General features: G+C 35.5%; 1 protein-coding gene across 3 annotated transcripts in view; it reads right to left on the bottom strand.

Moving 5' to 3' along the window:
* Positions 1–8244: 8244 nt before the first annotated feature.
* Positions 8245–22410, bottom strand: part of LOC125228563 — a 146512-nt gene continuing 132346 nt past the window's right edge. The window contains exons 6-8 of one of the 3 annotated variants that reach the window (XM_048133174.1): positions 20384–20511; positions 12176–12344; positions 8245–9734 (exon numbers count right to left, since the gene is read on the bottom strand). In XM_048133174.1, coding sequence (XP_047989131.1) covers positions 9604–9734; positions 12176–12344; positions 20384–20511 — 428 coding nt within the window. In that variant the 3' untranslated portion in view covers positions 8245–9603. The remainder of the gene's footprint in view (positions 9735–12175; positions 12345–20383; positions 20512–22410) is intronic. The other 2 variants (XM_048133175.1, XM_048133176.1) reach the window with 2 other exon arrangements.

Genomic DNA, 22410 nt, shown 5'->3' with positions numbered 1-22410 from the left:
CAACTCTGTAAATATATCTTTACGCTGTTAAATGAAAAAGGGGAGAAAATTCATGACTATCCGATAGGACGTGATGTGAGCTAACGCTTTTGTAAAGATTGATATGGCATAAGGCAAAAATATAAGCGGAATAGCAACTAACTAATAAAACATGCTCATGTATTGTGACTCAAGCATTCCGTAAGTCTTTTTTTAAGGTTATCTTCAAATGGCCGAATGCCAAACTGCACAGAACAGGAGCCCCTTAGCGGGGCTCCATCGATATCGCTTCAAAGTTAAGATAAAATATAAATCAATATAACTCGTAATTTTGAATAGTTATTTCAAACTGTTCATATTAATTTCTGTCCCTATTTTTTTATTTAATACCAGTTTTTTACTGAAATTGATACTTCTTTAGCATTGGACTTTTTCAGTAATGGTTCGGTCTTTTTTCCATCACAATGTTTGTATTGAAATTTTAATGAAGATTTCCCATATAACCATAATCGGTCGCCGTTCCTACGCAAATCCTCCTATTTTGTGTACACACAGGTCTTCGGGTCTCAATGTTTAGTCGGAGTACGGTCGACGTTTAGTCGCGGCGACCCAAATGGGGACGATTGGTAACAGGCACAAATGGTCACAGAAGTGACAGAAGTGTGCACTACGCGTGCACACATTGTTACCGTTTGGCGACTACTTTCCCAAAATCATTCGTTCATTTCATTCTTTTCAAATGGCGACTGTCAGAGACGTCAAAGTAAAAAAGAAATAAAACCATTTGACATTAAAATGTAATGGCGTAAGAATTTGTTAAAGATAAATATTGTTTGCATTTGTAATATAATGTGGGCTAATTACCATGGCCAATTAAATTGCTCGAGTGATTTCATAAAATAAGTCTAAATTTATCAACGCGCCATCAATTTACCTCAGTTTAACCAGTAATAATATTATTGACTACTCGGTGTTTGCGTGTTATGTATATTGATTGGTGAAGTTTTAGTGCTCCGGTGCATATACTATACTGAAATATTAAAAATAATGCCTAGAAAACCAATAAAGTTGTTAAAATATGGATTAAGACGGTAATATTCCATGTAAAAAACAGTCGCCAAACGGTCACCAAACGGTCGACAAACGGTCGCAAAATGGTCGCAGCGTACACGCGTGACCGAAAGCTATTTTCAAAATGGCTTAATTCTTGTATTAATTTTTTCCAGGTATCCTCAAACTTTATAAACAATTAAATATGCCGTCGTACTCAGTTGCCCTCACTAAAGAAGATAAAAAAAAAACGTAACGTGCGTACCGAGCTGCTGGGTTGTAAAGGATCGGGGATCATATTATTATGGTCTTCTATAAAGCAACTAGTATTTTGCGGCATTTCACAATTGACACTTGTTGAAGTAGTCGTCATTAATATTACTATCAACATTAATTTCAGCGATCTGTACTTCTTTTGTCAAGATTTTTGTATAGATAAGTGTCTACAAATTTGTAATGTTAAAGAGACATAAATAAAACGTAGTAGAGTAAATAATGTGTTTTTTTTTTTGTAACCCAAACAAAATACTTGTAGATACGAGTAGCGATAAATAAATACACGAACGAAGGGAGTGTTTTAAATCGACACGAGTTGTGAATGTCCTTTTCGCACGTGTATCGTATGACGATTTTCAGTACCTAAATCTAAGCTAAGAGTTTCGACCAGACAAGAAATGAATCATTGCTTGATTTGCTCGCACTACTGCGTGAGTCTGCGTGTAAAAAGCAGCATCTGTACTGAAAAAACTATCATTGCGCAACAGAAATTCTATTAATATCACAGTAAATACTCTATTTCATTTGATTCCTACTTTTATTGTGTAAAGCAACACTGCACTTCATTTTTATCAATAAGAATTAAAAATTATATATTTAATACATTAAGTAACTATAAAGTGCTTATCTATTTGTATTATCATTCTGCACTTTTCTTAACTTTCCCACATTTCTATAAAATGTCGAAGAGTGCTCGTTTATTATTCGGTCGTCGTCGTTTATTATTATTTAATTCGCTCATATTTAAATGATTCAAAGCAACCAGTCCACAACTTCACAAGAAAGTTTGAGAAACCTTCGTATTTCAGATTGTCATTTGCGGTTACATTGGTTTAGGAGCAGTTCGGTAATCAGACCTACACATGTGTGTACAAATTCTGTCAATGTCACTGTCAGAAACCGTTCTGACAGTGACAATGACAGCCACAAATTCGTCCACATGTTGTTACCGTTATGTGTGCAAACGTCGACTAATAAAGTGTCCTTAAAAGTCATTCTGACAGTGACATTGACAGCCACAAATTCGTACACATTTTGTTACCGTAACGAGTGCACACGACGACTACATTTTGTTATTGTAACAATACGGTCGCATTGTTTGCACGACGTTACCACGCGTTATGTCACATTTGGCAGTTAGTTACTGATTTGAAGATTTTGCGACTGAAATGGTTGTATGGGTTGAAACGTTATCGTTGAATAATTGAAATATCAATATCTATTTTGTAACTACATTAAAATTTCCAAGAACAGAATACTAAAGCAGTTTGATATGACCTCTTAATGTCAAACCCCAGGTTTTGCCGCCTACATCAGTTCGCTTCAACTTGTAAATCGCACTGCGGCAAAAGTCGTCTGGATAACAATTTCGTGGATCTAACTTACAGGCTTACGTACAGCGGGTAGATTTTTTGGAGCCTCCTCTACAAGTGGCTAAAACAGGTTTCAGTATCTAGTTACTCATTGAGTGGAGGTTCTTAATTCACGCTAAAGGAACGATCTAACAATTGTAGCTATTGCTAGCTCTCTCGTTACAATACTTAGCACATTTATCACCATAATCATCTTTCTTGCTTTATCCTGTAACTTTCCTAGGCTCTTCGGTGACTGGGGTCTGCTTGTGGCACCAAACCTCAAAATTAGCGTCGGAACTTACGAGACCAACTGATATCTGCCTTTCCAGCCCTGAGGGTAAAAGTACATATTTATAATAAATAAATAAATATTATAGGACATTCTTACACAGATTGACTGAGGCCCACGGTAAGCTCAAGAAAGCTTGTGTTGTGGGTACTCAGACAACGATATATATAATATATAAATACTTATTTACATAGAAAACTTCCATGACTCGGGAACAAATATCTGTGCTCATCACACAAATAAATGCCCTTACCGGGATTCGAACCCGGGACCGCGGCGCAGCAGGCAGGGTCACTACAGACTGCACCAAACCGGTCGTCAAAATATTTACATGCCTTATTGGGGTTACTTCACTTCCGTATTTTACAATATAACATTTTCCTTCACCAAGAATCAGCTGGCAAGTAGGTATACCTATCGATAAAATTGTTGGTAATGGTAAACTAGGACTTTCCTTTGCTAATCCGCGAATAGAACTATTGGCTATTAGCAAAGGACTGTTCTAGTTTATGATTAACATGGATTGCCGCAAAGTAACGCCTGATTCCATCGATTGTTGGTAATGGGGTTTGAGCCCGACCTTCGGTTTGAAAGTCGCACGCTCTTATCGCTAGGTTATTAAATTCCAATTACTTAAACTATGAAGTTGTGGTCGTAGTTTCGTAAGCAGTATTTACTCAAATCAGTAAATAAACAGTACAAAAGGTTAGTAAGCATCATTTTCTTTCGTTTTCATTTGAATGAGGAGGCACACTGACATTTTATACCGCCAGTCGACGTCTGTGCAAGTGTCTAGGCATGTCACTGTCATTCATATATCAGAGAGAGAAAAAAATGACATCTACTCGCTCTCACGAAATTATTTATCTGTGCAATGTACATAGGGTGGCGCCATCTGTCATAACCTTTGAGTGTGCCTCCTCATTCTCTGATATTTTAGGGTCCCCTCACAGGCTCACATGTAGCGTCTTGCGAGCGTCGCGTCGGGCCAACTGTAGGGGCAAAACCTGACGCCGCGTCGACGCGGCGTCTTTTTCCATACAGTTGGCCCGTCGCTACGCTCGCGAGACGCTACATGTGGGGGGACCCTTATATACATACATGCAGATAAATTATGTCACCATGGAGGTTATAAATCTCGAAAGTCGCCTTTCAAGAAGGCACACTCGCAACACGATTAAGGTTATGACAGATGGCGCCACCCTATTAGTCCATTGAGCTTGCATTTCACAGATAAAGAATTTCTTACGTGAGAGCGAGAAAATGATATGTTTTTTCTCTCTCTCTCTCTCTCTCACACACACACACATGTAAATGACAGTGACATGCCTAGACACTTGCACAGGCGCCGCCTGGCGGGATAAAATGTCAGTGTGCTTCCTCATTGGGTTGACATATCAATGGTTCCACGAGTAACATACTCGTCGCTCTTTCATTGATTGATGTACGTTTCGATGGAGAAATAATGCTCAATTTTTGACTGTATATTTGAGCCACGTGAAAGAGTTCGTGATCATCGTGTGTAGGCAGAGTGACAACCCTAGCGCAAAAGTGAATTATCAAGATCAAGTGCGGGTAGTTCATAAAAACCCAAGCAGCTACATTAGCTACAAGACTTAAATAAGATTCCTTGCTATTTGTCCGCAACCAGGAACGTAACATCAAGTTCGAAACATCGAGTCAAATAAATATAAGCGTAGGTAAGTGTTGCGCGACCAAGGCTTGTATTAAGTTTAAAATTATGAGGGGGAATAGTGTAAGTAAATAACTAACATATACTTAGATAGAATGCTGATACCATTACGCTGGAAATTATAGCTATCTATCTATAGATAGATTTATTTATTTCATTAAGAAAAAGAACACAGTATTTCACACAATTATAAAATAAAGGCTTTCACTAAAAGATTAGGCAATGTGAATGGATATTGAAAATCTTTTTATATTGTTTTAATATCATAAAGTAAGCACTACGAGTATTATTATACAATTCCCGCGATTGGTTTTACGAGAAAACAATGGATATACAAGTACATTGTTTGCGTAAAGGTAAAATGAAACATATTTTAAAAACTACCTGCCAATCGTGCCAGCTCTTAAATAACTGTGATCGATCGATTTATTATTGCGTCCATTGCGTTAGGTGTTATCATTATGGAGTGAACCATGAGCACGCAAGCACGCAAGAACTACCAGGCGGCACGGCGCGAACGGTGGGGAAACCGCCTACCGTATTGTTCGTGTGAATCGAAAGGAAATAAATGGGTAAGAGGCTTACAGAGCCGATTCGATAGTAGGAATCGATATTGATACGGAACGTACCTATTGCTTACTGGGGATGATGACTATTGTGTAGCGTTGTCGTTGATATTGCCGAGACTAAATATATCGAATAACCTACATACATACATACAATCACGCCTGTATCCCATAAAGGGGTAGGCAGAGCACTACTGAAACTACTAAAGCTTCAAGGCCACTCTTAGCAAATAAGGGGTTAAAAGAAAACGAAACTCGAACGAAATCGAATAACCTATTAAGTAAAGAAATGGGTTTAGGTAATTTCAGGTTGATTCCCGAAAGTTACCTTGAATTGTATAAACTAAACCTCAATTTTATTGTATTTAGTGACACTTGTATGACACTTATTGGCTACGTGCACGACAATTACGCCCACTACCATGTGAACTTGAAGTGGAAAATGTCAAAAAATGACGTAAACAAACATTATATTTTAACGATTTTTCGTTAATTTTAAATAAATCGAATAACAAGAGCTACTATTTCAAGTGTAATTTAGGTAGATAGATTATAAAGACATGGATATAATACCAAAAATCAGTTTCCAAAGCCATTACTAACGGTATAAACTTCCAACCCCAGACTACAGAAAGAGTCAATAAATTGGTGCTGGCAGGGCATATAAGGAATCTTGAAGAACATAGGAGTAATGGTACAAGTTCTTCGAGCTAGTAATATGGTATTCGCTAAACCTCCGTCCCGTTAATGCCATATAAAACAAATCTAAACGTAAGTACCTACTCATGTCCGCGGTCGCAGAAATATCCGACACGGGCCTATTCCCAGGCTAGGCCTGAATCTTTAAGCATAATCTTTTACGGTAGGAAAAATACTAACAGCGTATTGAACAATATTAGGTAAACAAAGCTTTTTAAATATAATTTATTATAATTTATAATGTTTTGTTTTGACATGTCACTTACGTTTTCTTTTCACCGTAGCTATCCATTTAGTTCTTTGATCCAATTTCCAGTGTGGCTCTAAGAAACGCTTAGAACGTGCAACGACTATTTATGCCATTATTTTTACAATTAACAACGAAACAACATTGATGCCTCATATCAAACATTACACATTGTATTATATTTTATGAGTTTTGATAGATGACAACCACAATCAGTGTCGATTTTGACCACCGCAGGCACTGCGATCGTTTTGCTTACCCCCCAGGCCTCCATGCACTTCGCACGAAGCCAATATATGTACAACGTTTGATACCTTCACACAAAGTAGTTAGTATTTTCATTTATTCGCTCTTGTAAATCGACATACGGAATTTTGGGCCACCATTGTAATAAAATTAGACTGTAATAGGAAAACTGGTGCCTGTTTCAGTCTTTATGATAATTCTACCATTCAGATTCCAGGGACCCATTTCTCGAAAGGTACAAGCCTTGTATTACAAGTGTGTTTCCATGACAACCCATACGATTTGACAGTTCGCGCACTTGTAATACAAGGCGTGTATAGTCAACCAATTGGAACCCTAGGCCACTCTACGACCATGTCAAAGTGACAAGAAGTAAGAGATTTCTTTACAATCTGATTTATAACGTCACTATGACATAGTTCTACAGTGGCCTAGGGTTCCAATTGGTTGACTGTACCTTTCGAGAAACGGGCCCCGGTCTTCTGAGTCGCGAAAACGGGCTGAGAGCGCTAGAAAAATTAAGATATATAACATGATGATTGAATATCGATCGCTTACCGTCCATGGTAAGCGATCACCGCTTCCCATGGACAACCGACACACCATAAAGGTTAAACGCGTTGTTAATTTTTTTTTCAGACATTGTGTAACATAATGAAAATAATTTCTGTTTATATTTGGCATGAATATATTTTAATCTAAACTTTTTTACGCATCGCGATACTAAACTTTCTTTAAGTCTAGCCTGTCATCGTCTGGACAACCCTTCCCTAGAGTACGCATCTGCAGCAAAACTCATTTGTTTTATTGATCCGTCCAAACGCCTCCGCAGTGTATGGGCGGGAGCAAACTTTCTCTAACATATCTTTATCGGAGAAAATATTATTTGAATTGTTTCTAAGTTGAGACAGGTCAGTTTAGAAGACAAAATCCAACATTGCTTCTTTTGGATATTTAATATAAATTATCGAAAAAGTCTTGTTTAATAATTTTATCTACTTAAAAATTCAAATCATTTAAGATTCTCTCTGATCAAATAAGTTTAAGATAGATATCCTAGTTAAGATCATTTTTACATCAATAATTATCATAGAGGAATAAGTTAGGGAAGTGTTGTAACTCCATACATCAGTAAACGCGAGTTTGATGCGTGATTGACGCTAGATGTCACTATAACTATGCCTATACAAATAAATCGCGTTTACTGATGTACTTATATGGAGTTACAACTCTTATTTTACTTATTCCTTTATGATCGATATACAGAGTATCAGGTAATTAATGGATAATAAAATTCCTCCTGTTCTCGAGATATTCGCACGTGCACCTTTCTCTTTAAAAAAAAAACGATTTCTGCTCATATCAAAACCATATAATATTTAATATGCATGTTTTACTGTTTTGTTTTGTCAAATGACTTAAACAGTAGCTTAAAGTACTAAAGACTGCTTCGTATTTCTTTCTTACATGGAAACATAATCTTTTTGTTGTTCAGAAGTAATATGAATCTATAATGGTTTATTCTTTTCCTCGTTTTTGCCGACGACCTTAGTATATACTCAGTCTGCGTCTGCCGGGCTTTGCCCTCTTTGTTGGAATAAATTTACCTTTCTATCTGTCATCCCCGCATGGAATTTCTACATGAAATAAACAACAGAACTAACTACCGAATTCAAACTTTAATAATCAGATATGACAGTGGAAAAATGATGTTTCTTCAAAAACGATCACTTAAGACGCTGACATATCCAATCCACATCGTAACTGGAACTAATATGACTTCAATTTGAATCGAGCCTTAATATCGTACTTAAAAAAAGAGAGAAACGCAATGTTTTTTTTAAACTTTATTGTGTTTTTATAATATTCATTACACATGTAATTTATATTGTAGCGGTTAAAAACCGTTCAGTATCATTATACAATACATACAACAAGTCTTAATACTATATTTACCTGTATACAATAAACTTTTGACATAATAATAACTGGTAATATTATTCAAGATTCTGTCATTTAATTATCAAATTCAAGGAAAAACACGATAATTAATGTACCCGAAGGTCGGATCTATTTCAAATTTTAGCAAACTTTGTAAAGTTGATTGGACAAGGATTTAGAACTATTTACAATTTGAAGGCGAAAATATAAAATTCACGACACAAATAACCCGTTAATTTAAAGACAGCTTCTGTCTCGAAAGCACTTTCACATTTAAGGACCTGATGTACACTTTATATTTTTACACTATTTGAGATTAAGGTTATTTTTAAAGAAAATATCTCTAGGACGGGTAAAAGACCGAAAGTATAGCGGGTTTTCGTACTAATACTCCGTGAAACTTCATCCTGCTTCCGTAAACATAATTAAGATAATTCTGGGTAATTAATTTCTAACTATGTTTTTATGCAAAATTTATAATTTTTTGTCCTAATTTATGCTTACATTGCTATGTTATTTTTACTGTTTTGTTACGACGAGATGCTACTCGTATGCTGCAGGTCTCGTTATATTAATACGATTCAAATAAACTTCTTCGGTACCTTTGTACTTACTTTCTATACAACTTTATATACAACATCATTGAAATCAGCAAAACATTCTCTAAAACTTACATAAAAATGTACAGTACACTTCTCACCACAGATATAGTAAAGCTTAGTAGGTAGGTGTAATGATTCGTATAATTTTACTCGTTATATTATTTACAATTTTTCTAAACACTTCCTGTCATTTTTAAATAGTATTGTCAGCTGTTTATACATTCTGTCATCTTGATTTCTCTCAAAGAAATACCCTCCGAATGTGTCTAATCTATTTAATAACAGGATCACATGCTTACCTATTTAATTTACTTCAGGTTTTTGGTTTGCAAAATAAATAAAAGACATTTGTAACATAGTCGGAGTTATATAAACTTAATACTAAGCTTCTTTTATGAAGAAGTAAAAATTATAAAAATAATACTCAGATGACTTATAATATACTATATACATTTCAGTACTAAACAAGCGCTTAGCTACTTGCTCAGGGATTTAATATTATATTTTACATAACACAACCCACACTATTAAATAGAAAATAGTTGCTCTCACTTCTTTTTTTAACATTTGCTTTCGGCCTTTATGTGGCGTGAAAGCGTGAATGTTAAGAGTAGAGGCTGTGTAAAACTGTATTTACATGTAAATATCGGTAGGTAAGTGTCAGGAGAGCGCTAGGATGAGGCAGGCGGCCAGCACGAGGCAGTGTGTTGCAGACGTGGGCGCGAAGGTCTGCCCGCCGCGCTGCATCGCCGCCGGGTACTCACCTGATAAAGGAAAAATCGAATTTGCTTCTTTGGCAAAAATTAAAACTGCTCTGAGAAAAATCGATACAGTAACTACAAACATAAAAATGACGGGGACGCGTGGAACGCGATATTACATAGTACGATGATTTTTACCGTCAAATCAACCTTTATACTTAATTTATGTACTTCCCGCCACCATTTTTAAATTACACCCCTAAAAGGTTAATAACCAAACACGGGCGATCTTATTAAATTACCTAATAAACCATTATCTCATGAAATAAAACTATGGAAACGGATTAAATCGCGTAGAATGAATTTAAAATACATCCCGACGTTTCGAACTCTTTACAGCGTTCGTGGTCAACGGGTGACTGAGGAAAAAATTAAAAAATGTGCAAAAAATGCTTTACCCACTTACAAGAAATATTAACGAACCATGACCACAAATAATATAGATTTCTAAGGCAGGTTCAAACTATTAATAAAGCCAGTTATACAATATTCAAAAAATTTTACCATTACTCTGTTAAAAAATAATTAACCAATTAATCTACACAAAATTGACAAAGAAACAAACTGCAAATGTCCAACACCATAAACACAAATGTCTCACAGCCTTCGTCGTGCTTGTTCCATTATCAGATGTACTACTGGATCCCAAGCCGGTGGTAAAGTAAAGCCATCCTCTCTATTAAAGTTTGGATATTTCTTGATCTCAATGGCCTCTCGCAACATTCTGGGTATATATCACTTCTCCTTAGCTTTTTTGAATATTGTATAACTGGCTTTATTAATAGTGTGTGAACCTGCCTTAGAAATCTATATTATTTGTGGTCATGGTTCGTTAATATTTCTTGTAAGTGGGTAGCTTTTGCACATTTTAATTTTTTCCTCAGTCACCCGTTGACCACGAGGCTTAATTCGAAACGTCAAATTTTAAATTCATTATACGCGATTTAATCCGTTTCCATAGTTTTATTTCATGAGTAACTATCGCGGTAACCGAAGACAATATTAAACCATTATCTTTTCGAAAATCGGTCATATAAGTAGAAAAGAGGAGTCATTTGGTAGCGGTTGGTAATTAGCAGATAAAATTCATTGCACTATTATTTGATTAACGGCTCCGCAACCAAACCTATACGTATATTTGCGTATTCATTGTAAAAACACCGTTTTCCATAAAAATAGCGGAAGCGCGGCCGGACAGGTTCACGTCAGGCATTTTTAATATGGGCTCCATGGGTATTTTCGAGCCGCTCTTTTAAAGTTGCCGTCATTGCACTCTTTGACCTAAATTTATAGAAATGTATTTTCATTGTAGTGATCTTTTAATTATTAAATTTCTATTTATCGAAAGTTTTTTTTGTCCTATTCCGAATGCCCTTTTGAGTAAAATGAAAATGTATTGAAACTTTGAAACGTAGCAAAATAACTGTTCTATTTATAAATTTTATCAAATAAACTAAATACGTATAGCTGTTGTCACGAAAAAATACAGTATTCAGCGATGGCAAAATGATCATGAATTTTTATCTTCAAAACGGCTCCGGCAAATCTCTTACACAGACCCAGAACATAATAAAAACATTAACGCACCCATCTGAAAGACACGTTTCATACTTTTGATTTATCGCCATCGTTGTTTTAATGATAATGGCCTTTATTCGGGATTTTTACTCTTGCCTGGGATTTTAAAAATGTATTTCCTTTCTCCTATCTTACGCTCGTTTATCAACTAGATTGGGATGTCTTTGAGAATAAGGCCGCCTGGAGTAGCGGAGATTGTATTTTTTATATCGCTCCCTTTTAAAAGAATAACTTTAAATCAAATGTACGAGTATCTAACTGACTCAGATAACATTAACATCCAAGGAAATGTAAAACAGGTCAGGGTGGTTTATATTTTTGCACTTATTTATCGGCTTCTTTTTATATTACCTAATGAACACTGATTAAGTAAGTAGGTACCTAAGTACCTAGGTAATGTAGGTATGTCGTAAAAACAGCTTGACTCAGACATATGTAGATACATAGTTATTTTTGATACACGTAGTACCACTCAGTATTGGCCAGATTTCAAACTTTTCGTTTTAGAGTAAAATCACAATTAGATACTTGTATTAATATACATAGGCCAAGGCTGCTCACAAATATCTCAACACACTTGGCAGGCTCTTATATACACCTATCTCGGTCGATCCTCGGTCGAGTCCTAATAAATATTTTTTATTTTTATTTTAATCGGTCGAAACATTATCAAAACATATTATTTTAGTGTCTTTTAGGGCCACTTGCACCAACGAAAATGGAGGGTTAACCCACCATTTTATATGGAGTTTGACAGATGGCAGCCCACTAACCCTGAGTTAAGTGGTTGGTGCAAGTGGGCCTTATACGAGTACTTTCACAAAAAAATGGAAATGATATGAACTTTTACTCAAATCAAATAATCTAGCACAGCCGGCAAATACCCAACTCACCATTAAGCACATGCACGACGATGCTCTTGGACTGTGCGTTGCTCGGGTTGCACTGGTACGTGCCCGAGTCCGAGGGCCGCGCCTGCTGAATGAGCAGGAACGATGTCGTCGTCTCACCCTTCTCGGTCACCACGGACACTCCGCCGCGGGGAGAGTCGTAGCTGATTATCTGTTGGACGAACATAAGCATAACACTGATTTAAACATTCACGAGTTTTACACATATTTAAAATTGCAAACGGGACTTAATCGCGTATTTACTATGTTTTAAACACTAACCTCCGACGTTTCAAGGACGGCATTGTCCCTGTGGTCTCGGAGCAGACTGGCTGAAGTTGACATCAACATCTTCTAGCTATACGAGTTTTTCGAACTACCCGGTGCCAGTCAGAACCAAGTGCGGGTAGTTCGAAAAACTCGTACAGCTAGAAGATGTTGATGTCAATTTCAGCCGTCGCTCAGTTTTGCCGTGAAAGACTGACAAACAAACAAACACACACACTTTCCCATTTATAATATTAGTATGGATACGATACCGATTTCATTTTATATTTATCGAGAGCTTTAAAATCAAATAACAATATTGTATATTTATTGACGGTTAAGAACTTAAGAAGTGGCAGAATAATTATATTCTTAATTAAAGAAGTGTGTGTACATCAGCTGTGAGGCAACTGACTATTCGTCCGCTGGACGGATACGGCCTGTCAATTAGAAGCAAAAAGTGCCAGCGCTAGGGTTGTAAATAGAAAAAAAACCAAATGTTTTTTTTCAGAATTGTGAAAAAAAAACATGAAAAAAAACCGAGCACCATGGTTTTTTTTCTAAATATGGTTTTTTTTCAGATGAACAAATAATACGACAATAACGGTTTTTCGTGAGTTGTAACGTGTTTCAATAACAATAACGTACATTTTAATTCAATTAACATTCAGTATACAAACGTTTATTGGGGAATCCCCGATGTTGCGTGTAGCGTGGAGAGGCGGTGGTGTCGCCAACAGTAAATAGTGATATCTATCAACTACAGATTTCGTAAATGTTGCTTTTATAAGACCAGAAATTAAAGTATTTGATTAAATTCTTTTAACAACCGTCCGGGTTTTTAAGCGACGCGCGCAGCGCGCTGCGCATTCACAACTTTTTACAAAAACGTCTGTATCTTCTAAACTACACAAGGTATAGTTAAAAAAAAAATACTTCGGTATAAATGAACGTACAGTACTTGAAATAAAATTATAGTGATAGTAAAATATGTATGATCATATACTATAAATCAAGGTTAAACTTATGTAATCGAAAAAAAAAATGAAGAAATTTTTTATTTGACTATTACTTAAATTACAGGAAATTTTGAGCGATGACCCCCTTTTTTTATTACGTATTAGAGAAATATACTATTTTACCTTTATAATGATACCACAACCAACACATACAGTTCTCATGAAGATATCCAAAAAAATTAAACAAATTCAAAATCAAACACAAACACGCGGAGTTTGACAAGGCACTGCCGAATTTATTTTTTCATTCACTAAGTAACGAGCGTACACTGCCATCTATACTTTTTGTAGCAAACTATGTAGTTAGGTTAATAGTTAACATTAAGTCTAAAAAACCGTATAAAAGTATTAACTATTTTGCAAATTTTGAGATTTCGTACTTTAGAAAAAAAACATACTCCAGAAAAAAAACTGTTTTTTTTCACGGTTTTTTTCATGTTTTTTTTTCAAGCCAGAAAAAAAACCGTTTTTTTGCAACCCTAGCCAGCGCCCATTAACTGACAGGCTACTGTTCGAATTGATAGTCGGTTGGATCCTCATTGTGATGCCGATTCGTGTGTGGGTCAGTTGCCTTCGAGGGAAGCCAGTCCTGTCAAACTGGTGTAACTTGGCAGACGTTCATTTGGCCACAAGTCGATCGAGTCCTATGGCACCAATCTGTTCGTGCGAGGTGTCATTTGAAAGCTTATTAAACCTACTTTAATTGTATTCAAATAACTATGCTCATAAAAGTAACTGTTTAGGAAATATTTGAAAATATTTGTTTTTTTATCGCGCATGAATTGCACAAGTACTAGTAAAAAATGCGTCTAACTCAATAAACAATAACTTTACCGCAATTGATGTTATTATAAAATTTTTGCGTCTATTCATGCTCTTTCTAAAACTATAAGTTTCATTGGTATATGATAATATATAACCATGTAATTAAGAATTTTGTTTGGCAGGGGTTATCCTCCAGGTCGCATAAACGGGCGCTGACCGTAGTAAAGTATTCAATATTTTTGAGGTCTTATTTTACGGATCCATATAGGAGAGGTATCGTTTGAAAGATAATTAAACCTACTATAATTGTTTACACATAACTATAATATTAAAGGTAGCTGTTTACATAATATTTGAAAATATGTGTTTTTTATCGAGCATGAATCGCACAAGTACTGGTAAAAAATGCTTCTAAGTCAATAAACAATAACGTTACCGCAATTGATGTAATTATAAAATTTACGCCACTATTCATGAGCTTTCTAAAAATATAAGTTTTATTGGTAAGTGATAATATAACCATTAAATTACGAATTTTGTTTCGTAGTGGTCACTCCGCCGGTCGCATAAAAATGAGCGCTGACCGTAGTAAAGTATTCAATATTTTTAAGTTCTTATTTTACGGATCCATATATAAGAGGTATCATTTGAAAGCAAATTAAACCTGCTATAATTATTTTTGAATAACTATAGTTATAAAGGTAGCTGGTTACAAAATATTTGAAAACATGAGTTTTTTTTTCGAGCACGAGTTGCACATATACAGATAAAAAATGCTTCTAACTTAATAAACCATAACTTTACCGCAATTAATGTTATTATAAAATTTACGCGAAATTTCATGCGCTTTCTAAAAATATAAGTTTTATTGGTGTATGATAATATATGACCAAGTAATTACGAATTTGGTTTAGCAGAGGTCACTGCGCCCTGTCACGATATTGGGTGCTGACTGACCGTCGCCAAATTTTCTACGTTACTCAGATCCTATTTTACTGATAAATTTGTGAGAGGTATCATTTGAAAGCATATTATGCGTACTATCTTTATTTCTAATACTTCAAGTCGAAACTGTAGAAGTTTACAAAATATTTGATTAGTAATATGTGTATTTTACTGTGCATGAATAGCATTGGCATTGATAAGACACGCTTCTAGCTCAATAAATTATAGTTTTCCGCAATTGAAATAATAACAAAATAAACGGAAAATGTATGACTTACACAAAAAATAAGTTTGGTTTGTATTGCATAAACAATTAATTTGAATTTGTTCAGCTCACCTACTGCGCACCATCATATAAATGGATGTCCACCGTCGTTGCCTTTTTCAGATTTTATTTCACTAATCGTATATTCATAATAAATATAATCTATCACGTATCGAATTTACTTATATACTTAATTGATCAGTAAAATAAAATCTGTAAAATGATGAAAAAATTAAGGCAACGGCGGTGGACATCCGTTTATATGACGATTGACCGTGCGCAGTGGGTATGGTGGACAAATTAACATTAATTGTTTAGGCAAAACTAACAAAACTCATTTTTTGTAAAGGCCATACATTTTGCGGTTCATTTCGTTATTATATCAATTGCAGAAAAATATAATTTATTGAGCTAGAAGCATGTTTCACTCGTATCAGTGCGAATGCTATTCATATACAGTAAAAATACACATATTGTCAAATATTTTGTTAACTTCTACAATTACGACTAAAATTATTAAAAAGCAACGATAGTACGCATAATATGCTTTCAAATGATACCTCTCACAAATTGATCGCTAAAATAGGATCTGAGAAATACGTAAAATTAGGCGACGGTTAGCACTTATTTACGTCACGGGGGTGCAGTGACACCTGCTAAACCAAATTCGTAATTACTTGGTTGTATAATATCATACATCAATAAAACTTATATTTTTAGAAAGCATATGAAATGTCCTGTAAATCTTATCATAACATTATTTGCGGTAAAGTTATTGTTTATTGGTCATGCACCAAGATACAATCTTAAAAATTATGAACACGGCAACGAAAATGGTCATCCATGTATATGACGGTGCGCAGTGAGTATGATGGATAAATTAACATTAATTGTTTATGCAATACTGACAAAACTTATTATTTGAAAAGGTCATACATTTCGCCGTTTATTTTGTTATTATATCAATTGCGGAAAAAATATAATTCATTGAGCTAGAAGCATGTTTTACTCACATCGGTTCCAATGCATATTTTCAAATATTTTGTTAGCTACTACAGTTACAACTAAAATTATTGAGAATTAATGATAGTACGCATAATATGCTTTCAAAAGATTCCTGTTAAATAAAATAGGATCTGAAAAATATAGAAAATTTGGCGACGGTCAGCATCCATACGTGGCCGGGCGCTGTGGCCCCTACTTAACCATATTTGTAATTACTTGGTTATATAATATCATACACCAATAAAACTTATGTTATTAGAAAGCGCACGAAATTCCGCGTAAATCTTATACTAACATCAATTCCGGAAAAGTTGTTGTTTATTGATTAAGAAGCATTTTTTACCAGTAAGTACTTGTGCGACTCATGGTCTATAAAACACATATTTTCAAATATTTTCTAAACAGCTACCTTTATGATTATAGTTATTTATAAAAAAATATAGTAGGTTTAATTAGCTTTGAAACGATACCTCTCGCATATGGATCCGTAAAATAGGACCTCAAAAATATTGAATACTTTACTACGGTCAGCGCCCATTTCTGCGACCGGGCAGAGTGACTCCTGCTAAACCAAATTCGTAATTACATGGTTATATATTATCATATACCAATGAAACTTATATTTTTAAAAAGAGCATGAATAGACGCGAAAATTTTAAAACTAAAACAGGTCAATTCGTAATCTGGAGATAACGAGGAACACATCCATACCTGTTTTAGGTATTTAGAAGAGATGTCGACGACTTTTTGTAAAAGAGGTCGTTTGGTCCCTGACTAGATGTACTCTCTGAGTAATCACTGGTCAAACTATACAATGTGAAAGAAATGGTGACATATATTACTTTAATATAAACATGACAATGATTTCAGTTATCTTATTTACTATAGGCTACTTGACTCCTAGTCAAATCAGCTTCTGTTTAAGAACTGTCAAAACGAAATTCAACGTCTTGCTAATATGGAATTAATATGAAATAGAATTGAGTGACGTCACGGTCAACTCTGTTACTTTATATATTTATATCTGACTTATTAAATAGAAATCGGAAAAAAATGTCTTATATTTATCTGATGTTTTATTTCGTGCATGGTATAAAATATTTTATTTTAAGTACAGTCAAGTTCCCTATTGTCCGGAAGAGATAGCTTTTTAGCGATAAAGACCGCATGTTGTTAACCTTTGCTTATGTTGCTGTTTTGCTCTGTACTATTGCATTTTATTGAAGTGTTCCATAAAGACAAGAGTATTGAAACAAGCTGTTATTTGCAAGGGAATATTAATGAACAGTTAGTTCCATGCAAATAACAGCGCGATTTGAATAAAAAAGTGGAATAGTTCTCAATGTTTACTTTTCTAAAGCATATCGACCAATATTGCAAGTGAAGTGGCGTTCTTTTAAGATAAATTTTCCGAATGGTTTCACTTAAAAATATCAGTTTGAAAAATAATATCGCAACAGAAGTACAAAAGGTCAAGTGTTTTGAGCGACCACACTTAATTATTTAGTACAAAATTTATTTATTAGTGTTAGTTCGTTATAAATAAAATTGTTTATTCATTGAAATTTACTTATTTAGTGAAGGAGATAATGAGATAAAGAGAGATACAATAATTTCTGTTGTCTCTAATTTGTTGGACTTTTTATATTATTCGTGTCATAATTACTAGTATGAGGTATTTATGCCACCATCAAACAGTTTCTAATCCTTTACTAGCGCAGCTGATTGTTTTTATAATCAGCAACCAAGCAACAGTCAGCAACCAAGCTGTAAACACAAAGTGTTCTATTAAGTTCTGTAGGTATACATATTTTCGGAACATTGGCTCTATTCATAGCTTTGTTGCTGACTGTACTATGCATTCTTATGTCAGTCAAATGTGTCAGTATTAAAACAAAATAAAACACTTTTCGGTACATCCGGAAGTCACATTTGTAGTAGCTTAATAATAGATAGACACTTGATGGCTATTCAAACACAGTTGAGTCTGAATTATTTGATTTATGTAATATTTTGTAATGTCACCTATAGAATTGGTCTCTTTGGAACTTTTCCAATTTACGTCATGTTATTCACCTGTCACGAATCACGAATTGATTGAATTCATATTATAAATACCTCATTCGGGGAATAAATTTATTTATACATACATTTATACGAGTATACTTACATATCGCCCGGCCGTATCCGACCATGGTGACTGTTTTCAACTCCTTTGTTGATAATGTTGATGTGCTCACATGTGGTTCACGTACCAATTTATCTCTTTAGAATAAACGGATAACAGGTTCTAATAATAGTACATAACCTAGTGCATTTTAAATATTGTACTGGAATACCTACTTGTTTAAAATTTTGAACTTGTATTATGCCCTTCGGATCGAAAACTTAATAGTGTAGCTTGCTCGGTTGATATGTAGGTCTATAAGTTACTAGCTTTTGCCCGCGGCTTCGCTCGCGTTAGAAAGAGACAAAAGTAGTCTATGTAACTTTCCATCCCTTCAACTATCTCCACTTAAAAAATCACGTCAATTCGTCGCTCCGTTTTGCTATGAAAGACGGACAAACAAACAGACACACACACTTTCCCATTTATAATATTAATATGGATAGGCATTCGTTTTTATTTCCGGGCAGTTTACACAGATCAACATCAACCTGAAAAACGTAACTATTATCAAGGACCATTTAATACTAGACTGATATAGCCCATACAAAAAAGCGTACCCCTGAAAAAAGCTTAGTTTTTGCTTTAAAACTAGATGGCGTTGTTTCGTAACCCGGGAGTGGAAAAAAACATATTTTCTCGTACTTGCTCGTACGACTATCACCCACTTGACGTCGCGCCAACACTTTATGGAAAAAGCGGGTTTTCGACAACTACCAATAAGATTTTAGACATTCAAAAATCTTCAATAATACTCAACTGTTTCGGTCGCACTCGTTCAAATATAGGATAGGATTGGTATGAGCGAGACGGTCAGGAGATTGATTGTCAACATGATATCTATCATAAACACCGTTCGAAATGGCCTCATTAAAATCTAAATTTTAAATATATTGAAAGTAATATTACTAATTATTGACGTCACGCTCAAAATGAAAGAGATAGAAAATTTGACAGTATGGTACTCTTTTGCATGATTGTCATAATTCAAAATAAGAACGATGACTTGCGTTGTAAACAGGGACTGAAACATGACACGGGCCCCTAGCGTCATCTATATACTTTTCACTGTATCACCTGTAATGCCGTTGAACTACCGCGTGCGTATTTAAAAGAAAAAACTACATCTTTATTCAAATGACACTCTTAGTGACATCTAGTGACATAGATTTACGGCTGCCAACGGGTTACGGTATTTAGTATGGACTCTGCTGGTCCTTTATAATCGTCCTTGCTATTATCATGCCTATTTCTATTTTACTACCCTCAAACACTGTTCAGTGGGTATAGGTACTTTACGACTTGGCTGATAACGATCGGTTGCCGATATACACGTGTCTAGTCGCTTTAGAAAGTTCAATCATCACGTCCTTGCATTATCCCGGTATTCGCCACGGCACAAGTCATGGTAGCCTCGGGTCCGCTTTGACAACGAATCCCGAATGTTTTCGAAAGTTTTTTTTTTCTTAAATAAATAAAATAAATAAATAAATATTAGGGATACCTTACACAGATCAACTTTAGCCCCAAACTAAGCTTTATCTTAGCCTATTATTTTCACCGTTTCCTCCGACCAGTTCTTCGGGAAGGCATCAAGATCGTTTCGCCATCTTTGCCTGGGCCTGCCCGGCCACGTTTTTTTGTCGGCATCCAATAGGTGGCTAATGTGGCTATGTTAGCCCACCTATCCGGATGCATGCGATAGACGTGGCCGGCCCACTCGGCCCAGTCTCATTTAAACCTAGCGAATTAAATTAACTATAGATAAAAACATTTACCGCATCATTGTGATTCCAAAAGATGTAAGCCGGTGGCTCTGGAGAGTACAGCACCACGCACGTCAGGTTTATCGTGCTGCCTCGGTCTATGTACAGGTCTGGCCCTCCAATGATCTCCGTCGTAGGTTCTGGGGACAAAATGTTTGTAATCAAAATTTTTATGTAAACGACATTTTTATGTAAAACATTTAAACTACATTAGGTATGGTTTTTGTAATGTAAATCATCAGTAAATCATCCTGGGTTGACACGGGTGCCTGTGATGAGCTCTGAGATTTATAATGTAAGTGTTTGTAGTACATATGTATAAGTACATTAAACACGCGACCATAATTGATGACTTCAACTAAAAGATAAAATACGAGCACCATATTGTCAACTGAATTCGAATTGAAGCTTCAAAGAATAATAGTGTCTTATTCTTTTTTTTATTATAAACTGGCCAGTGATTGACCTTAGCCGCACCTGATGGAAAGTGACGACAAGGCCGAGGTTGTAGCTCACTGGTTCAGTAATAGCCTATTCACTTTTGACTTGAATACACCCAGATTGTATTCGCCCGGGAATACAGACGATTGTTCCATTCCTTAACAGTTCGCATTAGGAAAGAAGAGGCAAACCTCTTCGTGCGAATGAAAGGCAGGTCGACAACGTAAGGGTGAAACCGCTCCCCGCGCCTGTTGTCCGGTGATGGAACGGGGAAGGAGGAACCAGGTCACGCAGTTCCTGTGCACACTCTCCAGAATGTATCCGGTAATAAGTACCCTTTTGGTTGAAAACGGGACATATATTTTCTGCAATAGGTGTAGCATCAAAAAATGTGTCGTCAATAGTAACGTAGGTAATAAAAATATAAGTGTACATAATGCTGAACGTATGTCGACCTTGTAGACATAAAGTTTATCTAGCCTTATGGAGTCATATTTTAGTTTTAAGAGCTTAAGCGAGTCGAGGTTTTTAAACTGACACGAAATGATCATTTGCGGTCGCACGAAATGCGACTAGAGTAGTTTAATGCTAGTCTGATACGATAGATTGGTAACCACTGATCGGGGATTTGCTTGCAACTCGGGAAAAATTGCGTAAAATTTGTGTATTATTTTAATTTATTTCGTATTACCCACACATTATTATTATTTTCTACCAGTTTCAAATTCAACACGAACTTAAAAAAATATGTTACGTTATTATTTCAACTTGATATACTGCGGCGTTGAAACCTAATATACCGGTACTGGAAATACCTTTTCCATGCTCGACAACTGAATGGAACAGCAGCACTCATGATTCCAATTAGCAGCGGTCTCCGTTGCCCGTCAAAGGATAGATAACTAGCTACTGATATCACGATGTCAAAGGTCCTTTGGATACGGTTAAAGCTAAAAACTAAAACTTTAATACGTAGAACTGACTTCTAAAGACATTAAATAAAATATTATTTTATTTTTTAAGTCTATTATGAGTGCATGTCTGGCGAAAGTGACTAAGGCTTTTCCCATATAACCATAATCGGTCGCCGTTCCTACGCAAATCCTCCTATTTTGTGTACACACAGGTCTTCGGGTCTCAATGCTTAGTCGCAGTACGGTCGACGTTTAATCGCGGCGACCCAAATGGGGACGATTGGTAACAGGCACAAATGGTCACAGAAGTGACAGAAGTGTGCACTACGCGTGCACACATTGTTACCGTTTGGCGACTACTTTCCCAAAATCATTCGTTCATTTCATTCTTTTTAAATGGCGACTGTCAGAGACGTCAAAGTAAAAAAGAAATAAAATCATTTGACATTAAAATGTAATGGCGTACGAATTTGTTAAAGATAAATATTGTTTTCATTTGTAATATAATGTGGGCTAATTACCATGGCCAATTAAATTGCTCGAGTGATTTTATAAAACAAGTCTAAATTTATCAATGCGCCATCAATTTACCTCAGTTTAACCAGTAATAATATTATTGACTACTCGGTGTTTGCGTGTTATGTATATTGATTGGTGAAGTTTTAGTGCTCCGGTGCATATACT

Source organism: Leguminivora glycinivorella, chromosome 8, assembly GCF_023078275.1.
Source record: "Leguminivora glycinivorella isolate SPB_JAAS2020 chromosome 8, LegGlyc_1.1, whole genome shotgun sequence".
Lineage (NCBI taxonomy): Eukaryota > Metazoa > Arthropoda > Insecta > Lepidoptera > Tortricidae > Leguminivora > Leguminivora glycinivorella.
The sequence above is the reverse complement of the archived record's forward strand: the minus strand, read 5'-3'. Positions and strand labels throughout refer to the sequence as shown.